Consider the following 20,322-nt stretch of genomic DNA (forward strand, 5'->3'; position numbering starts at 1 on the left):
ATTAGAGTCATTTTGCACCCTATAAGAGTCATTTGCCACCATATATTGATAAAATTAACATGTTAACATCATGTACATGCAATTATACATCTTTAACCAGCTCTTGGTACCCCTTTCTTACAAGTCAATTTTGGGCCACATTTTGGCTCTAAAAAAAATGTAAGTGACTTCTCACAATATCAGAGTCACTTTGCACCTTATAAGAGTCACTTGCCATTTTATATTTGTACAATTAATATGTTAACATAATGTACATGCAATTAGAAATCCTTTTACTACCTCTTAGTGCCACATTCATACAAGTCAATTTTGGTCCACATTTTGGTTCTAATTAACCATGTAAGTCACTTTTCACCATATTAGAGTCATTTTGCACCCTATATGAGTCAGTTTCCACCATATACTTGTACAATAAACATGTTAACATCATATACATCATATAATTCCACTTTCATACAGGTCAGTTTTGTTCCACATTTTGGTTCTAATCAACCAGGTAAGTCACTTTTCACCATATTAGAGTCACTTTGCACCCTATACGAGTCACTTGCCACCGTATATTGATACAATTAACATGATAACATTATGTACATGCAATTAGACATCCTTTAAGAGTCACTAATCAAACGTGTAAGTGACTTCTCGCAATATTCGAGTCACTTTACACCTTATAAGAGTCACTTGCAATCATATATTGGTACAATTAACATGTTAACATCATGTACATGCAATTCGAAATCCTTTTACCACCTCTTAGTGCCACATTCATACAAGTCAATTTTGGTCCACATTTTGGTTCTAATTAACCATGTAAGTCACTTTTCACCATATTATAGTCATTTTGCACCCTATATGAGTGACTTTCCACAATATATTTGTATAATTAACATGTTAACATCATATACATCCAATTTGACATCCTTTTACCACCTCTTAGTTCCACTTTTATACAGGTCAATTTTGTTCCACATTTTGGTTCTAATCAACCCTATAAGTCACTTTTCACCATATTAAAGTCACTTTGCACCCTATAAGAGTCACTTTCCACCATATATACAACAATTAATATGTTAACATCATATACGTCCAATTTGACATCCTTTTACCACCTATTAATGCCACTTTCATACAAGTTAATTTTGATCCACATTTTGCCTCTAATCAATCATGTAAGTCACTTTTCACCATATTAGAGTCACTTTGCACCCTATAAGAGTCACTTGCCCAATTTATTGATACAATTAACATGTTAACATCATGTACATGCAATTAGACATCGTTTAACCACCTCTTCGTACCCCTTTCCTACAAGTCAATTTTCGGCCACATTTTGGCACTAATCAATCATATAAGTGACTTATCACCATATTAGAGTCACTTTGCACCTTATAAGAATCACTTACCATCATATATTGGTACAATTAATATGTTAGCATCATGTACATGCAATTAGAAATCCTTTTACCACCTCTTAGTGCCATATTAATACAAGTCAATTTTGGTCCACATTTTGGTTCTAATTAACCATGTTTTTCACTTTTCTCCATATTAGAGTCACTTTGCACTCTATAAGAGTCACTTTCCACCATATATAAAACAATTGACATGTTAACATCATATACATCCAATTTGACATCATTTTACCACCTATTAATGCCACTTCCATACAAGTTAATTTTGTTCCACATTTTGGCTCTAATCAACCATGTAAGTCATTTTTCACCATATTAGAGTCACTTTGCACCCTATACGAGTCACTTGCCACTGTATATTGATACAATTAACATGATAACATCATGTACATGCAATTAGACATCCTTTAACCACCTCTTGGTACCCCTTTCTTACAAGTCAATTTTGGGCCACATTTTGGCTCTAATCAAACATGTAAGTGACTTCTCACAATATTAGAGTCACTTTGCACCTTATAAGAGTCACTTGCCATCAAATATTGGTACAATTAACATGTTAACATCATGTACATGCAATTAGAAATCCTTTTACCACCTCTTAGTGCCACATTCATACAAGTCAATTTTGATACACATTTTGGTCTTAATTAACCATGTAAGTTACTTTTCACCATATTAGAGTCATTTTGCACCCTATATGAGTCACTTTCGACAATATATTTGTATAATTAACATGATAACATCATATACATCCAATTTGACATCCTTTTACCATCTCTTAGTTCCAGTTTTATACTGGTCAATTTTGTTTCACATTTTGGTTCTAATCAACCCTATAAGTCACTTTTCACCATATTAAAGTCACTTTGCACCCTATGAGTCATTTTCCACCATATATACAACAATTAATGTGTTAACATCATATACATTCAATTTGACATCCTTTTACCCCTATTAATGCCACTTTCATAAAAGTTAATTTTGTTCCACATTTTGGTTATAATCAACCATGTAAGTCACTTTTCATCATATTAGAGTACCTTTGCACCCTATAAGAGTCACTTGCGCCATTTATTGATACAATTAACATGTTAACATCTTACATGCAATTAGACATCCTTTAACCACCTCTTGGTACCCCTTTCCTACAAGTCAATTTTGGGCCATATTTTGGCTCTAATCAATCATTTAAGTGACTTCTCACCATATTAGAGTCACTTTGCACCTTATAAGAGTCACTTGCCATCATATATTGGTAGAATTAACATGTTAACATCAAGTACATGCAATTAGTCACTTTTCACCATATTAAAGTCACTTTGCACCCTATAAGAGTCATTTTCCACCATATATACAACAATTAACATGTTAACATCATATACATCCAATTTGACATCCTTTTACCACTTATTAATGCCACTTTCATACAAGTTAATTTTGTTACACATTTTAGCTCTAATCAACCATGTAAGTCACTTTTTACCATATTAGAGTCACTTTGCACCTTATACGAGTCACTTGCCACCAAATATTGATACAATTAACATGTTAACATCATGTACATGCAATTAGACATCCTTTAACCACATCTTGGTACCCCTTTCTTACAAGTCAATTTTGGGCCACATTTTGGCTCTAATCAAACATGTAAGTGACTTCTCACAATATTAGAGTCACTTTGTACCTAATAAGAGTCACTTGCAATCATATATTGGTACAATTAACATGTTAACATCATGTACATGCAATTAGAAATCCTTTTACCACATCTTAGTGCCACATTCATACAAGTCAATTTTGGTACACATTTTGGTTCTAATTAACCATGTAAGTCAATTTTCACCATATTAGAGTCATTTTGCACCCTATATGAGTCACTTTCGACAATATAGTTGTATAATTAACATGTTAACATCATATACATCCAATTTGACATCCTTTTACTGCCTCTTAGTTCCAGTTTTATACAGCTCAATTTTGTTTCACATTTTGGTTCTAATCAACCTTGTAAGTCACTTTTCACCATATTAAAGTCACTTTGCACCCTATAAGAGTCACTTTACACCAAATATACAACCATTAATATGTTAACATCATATACGTCCAATTTGACATCCTTTTACCACCTATTAATGCCACTTTCATACAAGTAAATTTTGTCCCATATTTTGGCTCTAATCAACCATGTAAGTCACTTTTCACCATATTAGAGTACCTTTGCACCCTATATGAGTCACTTGCCCCATATATTGATATAATTAACAGGTTAACATCATGTACATGCAATTAGACATCCTTTAACCACCTCTTGGTACCCCTTTTCTACAAGTCAATTTTTGGCCACTTTTTGGCTTTAATCAATCATGTAAGTGACTTCTCACCATATGAGATTCACTTTGCACCTTATAAGAGTCACTTGCCGTCATATATTGGTACAATTAACATGTTAACATCACGTACATGCAATTAGAAATCCTTTTACCACCTCTTAGTGCCACATTCATACAAGTCAATTTTGGTGCACATTTCGGTTCTAATTAACCATGTAAGTCACTTTTCACCATATTATAGTCATTTTGCACCCTATATGACTCACTTTCCACAATATATTCGTATAATTAACATGTTAACATCATATACATCCAATTTGACATCCTTTTACCACCTCTTAGTTCCAGTTTTATACAGGTCAATTTTGTTTAACACTTTGGTTCTAATCAACCCTGTAAGTCACTTTTCATAATATTAAAGTCACTTGGCACCCTATAATAGTCACTTTCCACCATATATACAACAATTAATATGTTAACATCATATACGTCCAATTTGACAACCTTTTACCACCTATTAATGCCACTTTCGTATAATTAATTTTGTTCCACATTTTAGCTCCAATCAACCATTTAAGTCACTTTTCACCATATTAGAGTACCTTTGCACCCTATAAGAGTCTCTTTCCCCATATATTTATACAATTAACATGTTAACATCATGTACATGCAATTAGACATCTTTTAACCACCTCTTGGTACCCCTTTCCTACAAATCAATTTTGGGCCACTTTTTGGCTTTAATCAATCATGTAAGTGACTTCTCACCATATGAGAGTCACTTTGCACCTTATAAGAGTCACTTGCAATCATATATTGGTACAATTAACATGTTAACATCACGTACATGCAATTAGAAATCCTTTTACCGCCTCTTAGTGCCACATTCATACAAGTCAATTTTGGTCTATATTCCGGTTCTAGTTAACCATGTAAGTCACTTTTTACCATATTATTATCATTTTGCACCCTATATGACTCACTTTCCATAATATATTCGTATAATTAACATGTTAACATCATATACATCCAATTTGATATCCTTTTACCACCTCTTAGTTCTAGTTTTATACAGGTCAATTTTTTTTCACATTTTTGGTTCTAATCAACACTGTAAGTCACTTTTCACCATATTAAAGTCACTTGGCACCCAATAAGAGTCACTTTCCACCATATATACAACAATTAATATGTTAGCATCATATACGTCCAATTTGACATCCTTTTACCACCTATTAATGCCACTTTCATACAAGTTAATTTTGTTCCACATTTTGGCTCTAATCAACCATGTAAGTCACTTTTCACCATATTAGAGTACCTTTGCACCCTATAAGAGTCACTTGCGCCATATATTGATACAATTAACATGTTAACATCGTACATGCAATTAGACATCCTTTAACCACCTCTTGGTACCCCTTTCCTACAAGTCAATTTTGGGTCACATTTTGGCTCTAATCAATCATTTAAGTGACTTCTCACCATATTAGAGTCACTTTGCACCTTATAAGAGTCACTTGCCATCATATATTGGTACAATTAACATGTTAACATCACGTACATGCAATTAGAAATCCTTTTACCACCTCTTAGTGCCACATTCATACAAGTCAAATTTGTACCACATTTCGGTTCTAATTAACCATGTGATGTGAATATGACAGGAAATTTGGTTGAGGATCAACCTATTAATCTGTTGCTCACTACAAAGGGTTTGAGAATGACAAGAGACAAATATGGGTCACAGAGCTTACTTGGACAACAAAGCATGATGATGGAACGGATGAAGCTTTGCCACTCAGCTCAACAACCAGCATGGGCTGACCTAGTTTTGCTTATATAATTAATAATTCGACTTTTGGCTTGCAAGTTTTTACCTTTTAGATGAAAGGGTTTTACTTGCTTTAAGCACTTAGGATTTAATTTTCCTATTTGGATTCTGTTTTTATATGTTTTCTATTTGGATTTGGATTTTAAATTTGTTTCCTGAAAGGATTTAGATATTGGCTAATTCAAGCTGATATTGAATTTCTCTTGGAATTCTGTGGGGTTTAGGTTATTGGTTAAGCCTATAAATACCCCTCTTATGTAATCTTTTAAGATATATGTGATGATTATGTTTTGAGATAAACTATGATTAGTTTTCTTTCTTCTAAACTTCAATTACTGGATTGTTTTGAAGGTTAGATTCAAATTACTTAGTTTCTGGATTGATCTAAGGAATTTGAGATTCAAAGTTCACGTTTCTGGATTGATCGTGTTCGTTGAAATATCATTTTCTTCTTATTTTTATTTCTTTATGGTACGATCCACATCAATTTGGTATCAGAGCCAAGGTTTTTTTTCCTCCAATTTCCTAATAGTTGGGAGATCTAGGTTCTGAAAAAAAAAATTACTATTCACGGCTACTGTTCACGGGGGTTACTATTCACGGGTTACTGTTCACGTGCACTGTTCATCAGAATTTTTTTCCCCTTCGTATTTTTCATATGGCTACCGATGAATTACTCATGAAATTAATTAAAAAATTGGAGGATATAGATGTACGAACGGAAAAGCTTGCTGATTCAACAGAGTCTAGATTGGAAGCGGTTGGTAAACTTTTACTTAAGGTGCAAAACGACAAGACACATGATGAACTTGTTGATTCGGGTGATTCTGTTTCACCTAAAGAGAAAAGCTTTAAAATTGATGACCGTGGGATTAAACTTGATTATTTTACAGGATTAGGCAGCCCAGACGATTTTCTTGAATGGGTTCGACAAGTTGAGAAGATTTCTGATTATAGGCGGTTTGATGATAAGACACGATTTCAAATTGCTACGATCAGACTTACAAAGAATGCAAGATTATGGTTTGAGAACCTGAAGGCAAGAAGAGCTAGATCTGGAAAAGAAAAGATCATGACTTGGACAACTTTAAAGAAAAAACTTCATGCAAGGTATCTTCCGGATGATTACGAACAGGTACAATACTTGAAGCTCACCTCCCTTTCTCAAGATACAATGAGTGTTTCAGAGTATGTTGCTGAATTTGATAGATTATGCTTAATTTGTGACTTGGCGGAAAAAGAAACAATGAAAATTGCAAGGTTTATTCGTGGATTAAAACGACCTATTGCTAAAAAGGTATAATTACATTCATATAGCTCGTTTAATGATGTTTGCAAGCTAGCTATGAAAATAGAATCTCATCAAGAAGAGGAGAAACCGAAATCTACTTTTAAAGGGTTTGGGTCTGGTACTTCCAAAGGGGCTGGACAGTTTAAATCTAATTTTTCCGATGACTCTACACAAGCTTCGCTGAAAAGTCAATCGACTGGCTTTACTGCACAACCAGAGACTTCTTCATCGGCCGAGAAGAAGGTTGAAAGGCAGAAAGTGTATGTGTCTAAAGAAGAGTTCGATAGTCGACGAAAGTGTTTTAAGTGTCAAGGTAAAGGACATATTGCAAGTGAGTGTCCTTCTAGAAGAACTCTTACTATGAAGCAATACATGGAGTGGGATGTAGATGAACAGTTCTTACAATTTATCCCAGAAGTGACTCAAGAGAAATTAGTCAATAATGACGGAGATGAACTTGCTTATGCAGAGAATGATGCTAATTTGCTTGTTGTTCGTAGGATTTTACACACAGAGACTACACCAAATACTGATCAACGAGAAAAATTATTTCACACAAGGTGTAAAGTTGGGGATCAGACTTGCAATATGATTATTGATAGTGGATCATGCACGAACGTTGCATCCATTGACATGGTCAATAAGCTAAATCTTCCAACTCGTGTTCATGAGAAACCATATAAGTTGAATTGGCTTGATGACTCGAAGGGTTTAGACGTGAAAAAGCAAGCCTTGATGAGTTTTTCGATTGGTAGTTAAAAGGATGAGTTATGGTGCGATGTAATTCCTATGAGTGCATGTCATCTTTTACTTGGAAGACCATGGCAGTTTGATAGAAAGGTAATGCATGAAGGTGATACTAATGTTTATTCGGTACAAGTTGGAAGTAAACGTATTAAACTTCAACCTTTGTCTCCTAATGAGTATTATGAACATATGCGTGATTCAAAGAAGAAAACTAGCTTATTTTTGTCAGGAAAAGAATTTGAAAAGGAGGCGGCTACAAATGGGGTATAGCATATGCTTTGTTTGTAAAGAAAATAACTCCTAATCAAGGAGATTCAAATCCACTTCTTCATGATTTGCTCGCTGAATTTGGTGATGTTTTTCCAGATGAGTTACCTACTGGTTTACCTCCAGTACGAGGAATCGAGCATGCAATTGATCTTATTCCTGGTGCTCCTTTACCTAACAAACCTGCTGATAGATGTGATCCAGAGGCCTCTAAAGAGCTTCAGAGACAAATTGAAGATTTAATTGAAAAAGGTCTTGTACGCGAGAGTATGAGTTCTTGTGCAGTTCCCGCTTTGCTAGTTCCAAAGAAGGATGGAACATGGAGAATGTGTGTTGATTCTAGAGTGGTGAACAACATTACCATCAAATATCGTTTCCCTATGCCTCGATTAGAAGACATGCTTGATGAGTTGCATGGTGCGACAATTTTCTCTAAGATTGATCTTCAAAGTGGATATCATCAAATGAGGATTTGTGAAGGTGATGAATGGAAAATAACTTTTAAAACTAAACAAGGATTATATGAGTGGATGGTGATGCCTTTTGGTCTTTGCAATGCCCCTAGCTCCTTTATACGGCTCATGAATGAGGTACTTCGTCCCATCACCTTAGACTTTTGTTTGAAAAGTTGCGAGACCAGAAACTTTTTGGTAAACTCGAGAAGTGTTCTTTTATGGTATCGCGTATCTCGTTTCTTGGTTATATTATTTCTGATTGTGGAGTACAAGTTGATCCTGAAAAGGTTATAGCTATTTCTTCCTGGGTTGTTCCAAACCGTGCATGAGGTACGGAGTTTTCATGGATTCGCTTCTTTTTATAGAAGATTTATCAAAAACTTTTCTTCTATTACGGCTCCTATTACCGAGCTACTCAAAAAGGGTGAGTTTGAATGGTCTAATCAAGCTCAAAAGGCATTCGATGAGATTAAGGAAAAGCTTTGTAATGCTCCAGTTTTAGCCTTACCAGATTTCAATACACTATTCGAGGTTGAGTGTGATGCAAGTGGAGTTGGTATAGGTGCTATGTTGATTCAAGCAAAACGACCTATTTCATTTTTTAGTGAAAAGCTAACTGGCGTAAAACACAACTATTCGAAGTATGATCGTGAGTTTTATGCTATTGTCCGAGCATTGGATCATTGGTCGCATTATTTGCTTCCCAACCCTTTTGTGCTATATTCTGATCATGAAGCGCTAAAGTTCATTAATGGACATCAAAAGTTGAACTATCGTCATGCTAAATGGGTGGAATTTCTTCAATCTTTCACATTTTCCTCAAAATACAAAGAAGGAAAGTCTAATGTCGTGGCAGATGCTCTTTCAAGGAGGGCATATTTATTAGCTATGGTTTATGCTCAAATTCTTGGTTTTGAGCTTCTTAAAGGCTTGTATGCATCTGATGTTGATTTTGCACAAGAATTCAGTTCTCCAACTCGGAATTGCACCATTCAAGATGGGTTTCTTTTTAAGGGGAATAAGCTTTGTATTCCTAATTGTGGTGTGCGTGAGTTACTTGTTCGTGAAGTACATAGTGGTGCTATTTCCGGCCATTTTGGGGTGCATAAAACTTTGGATTTGATAAATGAGAGTTTTTCTGGCCTCGAATGATTCGAGATGTTCAATCAGTGGTTTCTAGATGTGCTACTTGTCAAAAGGCCAAAAGTACATTTTCTAAGGGTTTGTATACTCCACTTCCTGTTGCTGAAGTTCCGTGGGATAGTGTAAGTATGGATTTTATCATTGGTTTGCCAAGAACGCAAAGAGGGAAGGATTCTATAATGGTTGTCGTTGATCGTTTTTCAAAGATGGCTCACTTTATTCCAATGACTAAGACAGATGATGCACAGCATGTTGCTGATCTCTATTTTAAGGAGATTGTTCGTTTGCATGGTATTCCACGAAGCATTGTTTATGATCGAGATTCAAAGTTTTTGAGTCACTTTTGGAAGTGTTTATGGAGATGGCTTGGAACTAAGTTGTTATTTAGCACATCTCATCATCCTCAGACGTATGGCCAAACTGAGGTGACTAACAGGACTTTAGGTACCTTACTTTGTGGATTAGTATGCAAGACTCAAAAGGATTGGGATATCAAGTTATGTCATGCCGAGTTTGCTTATAATCGATCTCATTCTTCTACTACCTCCCGTTCTCCTTTTGAAGTGGTTTATGGTATTAACCCATTTCTTCCAATTGATTTGCTTCCTTTACACAAAGATGATATTTACACTGATGCCAAGAATCGTTTGGATGTCTTTAAGAAGACCTGTGAGCAAGTAAAAGAGAGGATTGAGAAGATGAATGCACTTTACAAGGCTCGAGCCGACAAGAGGCGTAAGCAACCTGTATTCAAACCTGTAGATCTTGTTTGGGTTCATTTACGAAAAGAAAGGTTTCCAAGCAAAAGAAAGAACAAGCTTATGCCAAGGGCAGATGGTCCATTTGAGGTACTTGAAGCTTATAGAGATAGCGCTTACAAGATAGATCTACCAAGTAACTTTGGCGGTGTTAGTGCAACTTTTAATGTGGGTGACCTTTCTCCTTACTTAGATGATGTGAATTTGAGGGCAAATTTTTTTGATGAGGGGGAGAATGATGTGAATATGAAAGGAAATTTGGTTGAGGATCAGCCTATTAATCTGTTGCTCACTACAATGGGGTTTGACAATGACAAGAGACAAATATGGGTCACAAAGCTTACTTGGACAACAAAGCATGATGAAGGAACGGATGAAGCTTTGCCACTCAGCTCAACAACCAGCATGGGCTGACCTATTTTGGCTTATATAATTAATAATTTGACTTTTGGCTTGCAAGTTTTTACCTTTCAGTTGAAAGGGTTTTTCTTGCTTTAAGCACTTAGGATTTTATTTTCCTATTTGGATTCTGTTTTTATATGTGTTCTATTTGGATTTGGATTTTAAATTTGTTTCCTGAAAGGATTCAGATATTGGCTAATTCAAGCTGATATTGAATTTCTCTTGGAATTCTGTTGGGTTTAGGTAATTGGTTAAGCCTATAAATACCCATCTCATGTAATCTTTTAAGATATATGTGATGATTATGTTTTGAGATAAACTATGATTAGTTTTCTTTCTTCTAAACTTTAATTACTGGATTGTTTTGAAGGTTAGATTCAAATTACTTAGTTTCTGGATTGATCTAAGGAATTTGAGATTCAAAGTTCACATTTCTGGATTGATCGTGTTCGTTGAAATATCCTTTTCTTCTTGTTTTTGTTTCTTTGTGGTACGATCCACATCACCATGTAAGTCACTTTTTACCATATTAGAGTCATTTTGCACCCTATATGACTCACTTTCCACATTATATTCGTATAATTAACATGTTAACATCATATACATCCAATTTGACATCCTTTTACCACCTCTTAGTTCCTCTTTCATACAGGTCAATTTTGCTCCACATTTTGGTTCTAATCAACCCTGCAAGTCACTTTTCACCATTTAGAGTCACTTTGCACCCTATAAGAGTCACTTTCCACCATATATACAACAATTAACATGTTAACATCATATACATCCAATTTGACATCCTTTTACCACTTATTAATGCCACTTTCATACAAGTTAATTTTGTTCCACATTTTGGCTCTAATCAACCATGTAAGTCACTTTTAACCATATTAGAGTCACTTTGCACCCTATACGAGTCACTTGCCACCAAATATTGATACAATTAACATGTTAACATCATGTACATGCAATTAGACATCCTTTAACCACATCTTGGTAACCCTTTCTTACAAGTCAATTTTGGGCCACATTTTGGCTCTAATCAAACATGTAAGTGACTTCTCACAATATTAGAGTCACTTTGCACCTTATAAGAGTCACTTGCAATCATATATTGGTACAATTAACATGTTAACATCATGCACATGCAATTAGAAATCCTTTTACCACATCTTAGTGCCACATTCATACAAGTCAATTTTGGTACACATTTTGGTTCTAATTAACCATGTAAGTCACTTTTCACCATATTAGAGTCGTTTTGCACACCCTATATGAGTCACTTTCGACAATATATTTGTATAATTAACATGTTAACATCATATACATCCAATTTGACATCCTTTTACCGCCTCTTAGTTCCAGTTTTATACATCTCAATTTTATTTCACATTTTGGTTCTAATCAACCCTATAAGTCACTTTTCACCATATTAGAGTCACTTTGCACCCTATAAGAGTCACTTTCCACCAAATATACAACAATTAATATGTTAACATCATATACGTCCAATTTGACATCCTTTTACCACCTATTAATGCCACTTTCATACAAGTTAATTTTGTTCCACATTTTGGCTCTAATCAACCATGTAAGTCACTTTTCTCCATATTTTTTTTATTTATTTTTTTTATTTTTTATTTATTATTATTATTTTTTTTTTATTCAAACATTATCACAAAATAAAAAGAAAGTAAACTAGTTTTTAAAAAGAAAGTACTTCTTGAAGTTGAAACAAAAGAATGCATGCTAATAAGGAAGTCACAATGAGCAGCATTTTGCAAGTGCCAACAACTATAGAAACCATGACTTCACCTAAAGAGTTTTCCTACTCCTATTTTAGGGGTGAGAAACCTCTAACAAACCCGTGTTCTGTTCTATATCAACCTCTAAGATTGCCAAAACAACATGAATATTGTCAAAATGTTGAGCAATAAGAGTGCATCATAGAAATAATCATGCCCTCTTCAAGAAATACCCTAAAAGTACACCAATCAAGCTAACAACGGCAACAAACGTCATTGAAACACCACCTTGACTTTTTCCGCCACTAGAACGCCTCAAGAATTCCAATTCCTGACGAATTTATTACCCTGCTGAAGTGCAGCAGATTTTTCTTCAGTCAATTTCGAGATAAGGGCCCGTACCTCTGAAGATTTGTCATGAGAATCAACAAACGATCGTGACACCTCGTAACTGTTTGAATTCCCATTATCCATGTGTGAGGCCCTTGGAGAAGAGCCTTCTTCCGATCCCTCAGCTACAGGTGTGGGTGGTTGGGGTGGAGCAACATACACAACTCTCAACTTGCATTCATCCACAACATGTCCAGCCTCCTTAGAGAACATTTCAGGGGTGATCTCCTTAGCTGTTGCTCCAGCAGGTGCAATCACACTTTGAAGGAGAAATTTGTCCTTGAACTGCATGTCTGGAGGAGCCTCCTTCTGTGCTTGCATTGTAACCATTATATCACACATTGATCCGGGCGAAACAACTCCTGTATTGGGACGAACGCAATACTTCTTCGGATTCGTAGTCTTAACCTTGAAAGCCACATAAATGTCAGTTTTATTCAACAATTGAAGGGTTGAAGAGATCTGTTTTTTGAGCTCAAATTGGAATTTGAGCTCGGTAGGTTCGATGGAGAGAAGCTCGTCGGTGCTCATTTCTCCGGTACTTGTTTTTTCCCTTGAAAAATGTAAAATTGATTTTGCAGGAGATTGAAGAAGAACTTTTCACCATAATAGAGTACCTTTGCACCCTATAAGAGTCACTTGCCCCATATATTGATACAATTAACATGTTAACATCATGTACATGCAATTAGACATCCTTTAACCACCTCTTAGTACCCCTTTCCTACAAGTCAATTTTGGGCCATTTTTTGGCTCTAATCAAACATGTAAGTGACTTCTCGCAATATTCGAGTCACTTTGCACCTTATAAGAGTCACTTGCAATCATATATTGGTACAATTAACATGTTAACATCATGTACATGCAATTAGAAATCCTTTTACCACCTCTTAGTGCCATATTCATAGAAGTCAATTTTGGTACACATTTTGGTTCTAATTAACCATGTAAGTTACTTTTCACCATATTAGAGTCATTTTTCATCCTATATGAGTCACTTTCTACAATATATTTGTATAATTAACATGTTAACATCATATACATCCAATTTGACATCCTTTTACCACCTCTTAGTTCCACTTTTATACAGGTCAATTTTGTTCCACATTTTGGTTCTAATCAACCCTCTAAGTCACTTTTCACCATATTAAAGTCATTTTGCACCCTATAAGAGTCACTTTCCACCATATATACAACAATTAATATGTTAACATCATATACATCCAATTTGACATTCTTTTACCACCTATTAATGCCACTTTCATACAAGTTAATTTTGTTCCACATTTTGGCTCCAATCAACCATGTAAGTCACTTTTCACCATATTAGAGTATATGAGTCACTTGCCCCATATATTGACATAATTAACATGTTAACTTCACGTAAATGCAATTAGATATCCTTTAACCACTCATATAGGGTGCAAAATGACTAATATGGTGAAAACTGACTTACATGGTTAATTAGAATCAAAATGAGGACCAAAATTGGCTTGTATGAATCTGGCACTAAGAGGTTGTAAAAAGATTTCTAATTGCATGTACATGATGTTAAGATGTTAATTGTACCAATATATGATGGCAAGTGACTCTTATAAGGTGCAAAGAGACTATAATATGGTGAGAAGTCACTTACATGATTGATTAGAGCCAAAATATGGCCCAAAATTGATAAAGGGGTACTAAGAGGTGGTTAAAGGATGTCTAATTGCATCTACATGATGTTAACATGTTAATTGTATCAATATATGAGGCAAGTGACTTATAGGGTGCAAAGTGACTCTAATCTGGTGAAAAGTGACTTACATGGTTGATTAGAGCTAAAATGTGGAACAAAATTAACTTGTATGATAGTGGCATTAATAGGTGGTAAAAGAATGTCTAATTGGATGTATATTATGTTAATATGTTAATTGTTGTATATATGGTGGGAAGTGACTCTTATAGGGTGCAAGGTGACTCTAATATGGTGAAAAGTGAATTACAGGGTGATTAGAACAAAAATGTGGAAAAATATTAACGTGTATGAAAGTGGAACTAAGAGGTCTTAAAAGGATGTCAAATCGGATATATTTGATGTTAACATGTTAATTATAAAAATATATTGTGGAAAGTGACTCATATAGGGTGCAAAATGACTCTAATATGGTGAAAATTGACTTACATGGTTAATTAGAACCAAAATGTGGACCAAAATTGACTTGTATGAATGTGGCACTAGAGGTTGTAAAAGGATTTTTAATTACATGTACATGATGTTAACATATTAATTGTACCAATATATGATGGCAAGTGACTCTTATAAGGTGCAAAGTGACTCTAATATGGTGAAAAGTCACTTACATGATTGATTAGAGCCAAAATGTGACCCAAAATTGACTTGTAGAAAAGGGGTACCAAGAGGTGGTTTAAGGATGTCTAATTGCATGTACATTATGTTAGCATGTTAATTCTATCAATATGTGACTCTTATAGGGTGCAAAGTGACTCTAATATGGTGAAAAGTGACTTACATGGTAGATTAGAGCCATAATTTGGAACAAAATTAACTTGTATGAAAGTGGCATTAATAGGTGGTAAAAGGATGTCAAATTGGATGTATATTATGTTAACATGTTAATTATTGTATATATGGTGGAAAATGACTCTTATAGGGTGTAAAGTGACTCTAATATGGTGAAAAGTGATTTACAGGGTTGATTAGAACCAAAATGTGGACCAAAATTGACCTGTATGAAAGTGGAACTAAGAGGTGGTAAAAGGATGTCAAATTGAATATAAATGAAGCTAACATGTTAATTATAAAAATATATTGTGGAAAGTGACTCATATATGGTGCAAAATGACTCTAATATGGTGAAAAGTGACTTACATGGTTAATTAGAACCAAAATGAGGAAAAATTGACTTGTATGAATGTGGCACTAAGAGGTTGTAAAAAGATTTCTAATTGCATGTACATGATGTTAACATGTTAATTGTACCAATATATGATGGCAAGTGACTCTTATAAGGTGCAAAGAGACTCTAATATGGTGAGGAGTCACTTACATGATTGATTAGAGCCAAAATATGGCCCAAAATTGACAAAGGGGTACCAAGAGGTGGTTAAAGGATGTCTAATTGCATCTACATGATGTTAACATGTTAATTGTTCAATATATGAGGCAAGTGACTTATAGGGTGTAAAGTGACTCTAATATGGTGAAAAGTGAATTACATGGTTGATTAGAGCCAAAACGTGGAAGAAAATTAACTTGTATGAAAGTGACATTAATAGGTGGTGAAAGGATTTCAAATTGGATGTATATTATGTTAACATGTTAATTGTTGTATATATGGTCGGAAGTGACTCTTATAGGGTGCAAAGTGACTCTAATATGGTGAAAAGTGAATTAGAGGGTGATTAAAACCAAAATGTGGACCAAAATTGACCTGTATGAAAGTGGAACTAAGAGGTGTTATAAGGATGTCAAATAGGATATATATGATATTAACATGTTAATTATAAAAATATATTGTGGAAAGTGACTCATATAGGGTTCAAAATGACTCTAATATGGTGAAAAGTGACTTACATGGTTAATTACAACCAAAATATGGACCAAAATTGACTTGTATGAATGTGGTACTAAGAGGTTGTAAAACGATTTCTAATTGCATGTACATGATGTTAACATATTAATTGTACCAATATATGATGGCAAGTGACTCTTATAAGGTGCAAAGTGACTCTAATATGGTGAGAAGTCACTTACATGATTGATTAGAGTCAAAATATGGCCCAAAATTGACTTTAGGAAAGGTGTACCAAGAGGTGGTTAAAAGATGTCTAATTGCATGTACATGATGTTGTTAGCATGTTAATTGTATCAATATGTGACTCTTATAGGTTGCAAAGTGACTCTAATATGGTGAAAAGTGACTTACATGGTTGATTAGAGCCATAATGTGGAACAAAATTATCTTGTATGAAAGTGACATTAATAGGTGGTAAAAGGATGTCAAATTGGATGTATATTATGTTAACATGTTAATTGTTGTATATATGGTGGAAAGTGACTCTTATAGGGTGCAAAGTGACTCTAATATGGTTAAAAGTGATTTACATGGTTGATTAAAACCAAAATGTGAAACAAAATTGACTTGTATGAAAGTAGAATTAAGAGGTGGTAAAAGGATATCAAATCGGATGTATATGATGTTAACATGTTAATTGTACCAATATATGATGTCAAGTGTCTCTTATAAGGTGCAAAGTGACTCTAATATGGTGAGAAGTCACTTACATGATTGATCAAAGCCAAAATGTGGCCCAAAATTGACTTGTAGAAAGGGGTACCAAGAGGTGGTTAAAGGATGTCTAATTGCATGTACATGATGTTAACATGTTAATTGTATCAGTATATGGTGGCAAGTGACTCTTATAGGGTGCAAAGTGACTCTAATATTGCGAAAAGTGACTCTAATATTGCGAAAAATGACTTATATGGTTGATTAGAGCCAAAATGTGGAACAAAATTAACTTATATGAAAGTGACATTAATAGGTGGTAACGGGATATCAAATTGGATGTATATGATGTTAACATGTTAATTGTTGTATATATGGTGGAAAATGACTCTTATAAGGTGTAAAGTGACTCTAATATGGTAAAAAGTGACTTACATGGTTGATTAAAACCAAAATGTGAAACAAAATTGACCTGTATGAAAGTAGAATTAAGAGGTGGTAAAAGGATATCAAATCGGATGTATATGATGTTAATATGTTAATTGTACAAATATATGGTGGAAAGTGACTCATATAGGGTGCAAAATGACTCTAATATGGTGAAAAGTGACTTACATGGTTAATTAGAATCAAAATATGGACCAAAATTGATTTGTATGAATTTGGCACTAAGAGGTGGTAAAAGGATTTTTAATTGCATGCACATGATGTTAACATGTTAATTGTACCAATATATGATGGCAAGTGACTCTTATAAGGTGCAGAATGACTATAATATGTTGAGAAGTCACTTACATGGTTGATTAGAGCCATAATGTGGAACAAAATTGACTTATAGGAAAGGGGGTACCAAGAAGTGGTTAAAGGATTCTAATTGCATGTACATATGCTAGCATGTTAATTGTATCAATATATCGGGCAAGTGACTCTTATAGTGTGCAAAGTTACTCTAATATGGTGAAAAGTGACTTACATGGTTGATTAGAGCCAAAACGTGGAACAAAATTAACTTGTATGAAAGTGACATTAATAGGTGGTAAAAGGATTTCAAATGGGATGTATATTATGTTAACATGTTAATTGTTGTATATATGGTCGGAAGTGACTCTTATAGGGTGCAAAGTGACTCTAATATGGTGAAAAGTGAATTACAGGGTGATTAGAACCAAAATGTGGAACAAAATTGACCTGTATGAAAGTGGAACTAAGAGGTGTTTAAAGGATGTCAAATAGGATATATATGATGTTAACATGTTAATTATAAAAATATATTATGGAAAGTGACTCATATAGGGTTCAAAATGACTCTAATATGGTGAAAAATGACTTACATGGTTAATTAGAACCAAAATGTGGACCAAAATTGACTTGTATGAATGTGGCACTAAGAGGTTGTAAAACGATTTCTAATTGCATGTACATGATGTTAACATATTAATTGTACCAATATATGATGGCAAGTGACTCTTATAAGGTGCAAAATGACTCTAATATGGTGAGAAGTCACTTACATGATTGATTAGAGCCAAAATGTGGCCCAAAATTGACTTTAGGAAAGGTGTACCAAGAGGTGGTTAAAAGATGTCTAATTGCATGTACATGATGTTAGCATGTTAATTGTATCAATATGTGACTCTTATAGGTTGCAAAGTGACTCTAATATGGTGAAAAGTGACTTACATGGTTGATTAGAGCCATAATGTGGAACAAAATTACCTTGTATGAAAGTGACATTAATAGGTGGTAAAAGGATGTCAAATTGGATGTATATTATGTTAACATGTTAGTTGTTGTATATATGGTGGAAAGTGACTCTTATAGGGTGCAAAGTGACTCTAATATGGTTAAAAGTGATTTACAGGGTTGATTAGAACCAAAATGTGGACTAAAATTGACCTGTATGAAAGTGGAACTAAGAGTTGGTAAAAGGATGTCAAATTGGATATAAATGATGTTAACATGTTAATTTTATAAATATATTGTGGAAAGTGACTTATATAGGGTGCAAAATGACTCTAATATGGTGAAAAGTGACTTACATGGTTAATTAGAACCAAAATATGGACCAAAATTGACTTGTATGAATGTGGTACTAAGAGGTTGTAAAACGATTTCTAATTGCATGTACATGATGTTAACATATTAATTGTACCAATATATGATGGCAAGTGACTCTTATAAGGTGCAAAGTGACTCTAATATGGTGAGAAGTCACTTACATGATTGATTAGAGTCAAAATATGGCCCAAAATTGACTTTAGGAAAGGTGTACCAAGAGGTGGTTAAAAGATGTCTAATTGCATGTACATGATGTTAGCATGTTAATTGTATCAATATGTGACTCTTATAGGGTGCAAAGTGACTCTAATATGGTGAAAAGTGACTTACATGGTTGATTAGAGCCATAATGTGGAACAAAATTAACTTGTATGAAAGTGACATTAATAGGTGGTAAAAGGATGTCAAATTGGATGTATATTATGTTAACATGTTAATTGTTGTATATATGGTGGAAAGTGACTCTTATAGGGTGCAAAGTGACTCTAATATGGTTAAAAGTGATTTACATGGTTGATTAAAACCAAAATGTGAAATAAAATTGACTTGTATGAAAGTAGAATTAAGAGGTGGTAAAAGGATATCAAATCGGATGTATATGATGTTAACATGTTAATTGTACCAATATATGATGTCAAGTGTCTCTTATAAGGTGCAAAGTGACTCTAATATGGTGAGAATTCACTTACATGATTGATCAAAGCCAAAATGTGACCCAAAATTGACTTGTAGAAAGGGGTACCAAGAGGTGGTTAAAGGATGTCTAATTGCATGTACATGATGTTAACATATTAATTGTATCAGTATATGGTGGCAAGTGACTCTTATAGGGTGCAAAGTGACTCTAATATTGCGAAAAGTGACTTATATGGTTGATTAGAGCCAAAATGTGGAACAAAATTAACTTATATGAAAGTGACATTAATAGGTGGTAACGGGATATCAAATTGGATGTATATGATGTTAACATGTTAATTGTTGTATATATGGTGGAAAATGACTCTTATAAGGTGTAAAGTGACTCTAATATGGTAAAAAGTGACTTACATGGTTGATTAAAACCAAAATGTGAAACAAAGTTGACCTGTTTTAAAGTTGAATTAAGAGGTGGTAAAAGGATATCAAATCGGATGTATATGATGTTAATATGTTAATTGTACAAATATATGGTGGAAAGTGACTCATATAGGGTGCAAAATGACTCTAATATGGTGAAAAGTGACTTACATGGTTAATTAGAATCAAAATGTGGACCAAAATT

At 34.2% G+C, this 20,322-nt stretch overlaps 1 protein-coding gene and 1 pseudogene across 1 annotated transcript; one reads left to right on the forward strand and one right to left on the reverse strand.

The window, feature by feature from the left end:
* Positions 1–6,234: 6,234 nt before the first annotated feature.
* LOC141705612 (uncharacterized) lies at positions 6,235–8,466 on the forward strand. Its single transcript, XM_074508503.1, has 4 exons — positions 6,235–6,873; positions 6,916–7,618; positions 7,981–8,361; positions 8,447–8,466. The coding sequence occupies exons 1-4, from the start codon at positions 6,235–6,237 to the stop codon at positions 8,464–8,466; spliced, it is 1,743 nt and encodes a 580-aa protein (XP_074364604.1).
* Positions 8,467–12,361: 3,895 nt separating this feature from the next.
* LOC141705613 (vesicle-associated protein 1-2-like) lies at positions 12,362–13,362 on the reverse strand (annotated as a pseudogene).
* Positions 13,363–20,322: the final 6,960 nt, after the last annotated feature.

The sequence above is a fragment of the Apium graveolens genome, unplaced genomic scaffold (genome assembly GCF_009905375.1).
Source record: "Apium graveolens cultivar Ventura unplaced genomic scaffold, ASM990537v1 ctg911, whole genome shotgun sequence".
Taxonomy (NCBI): domain Eukaryota; kingdom Viridiplantae; phylum Streptophyta; class Magnoliopsida; order Apiales; family Apiaceae; genus Apium; species Apium graveolens.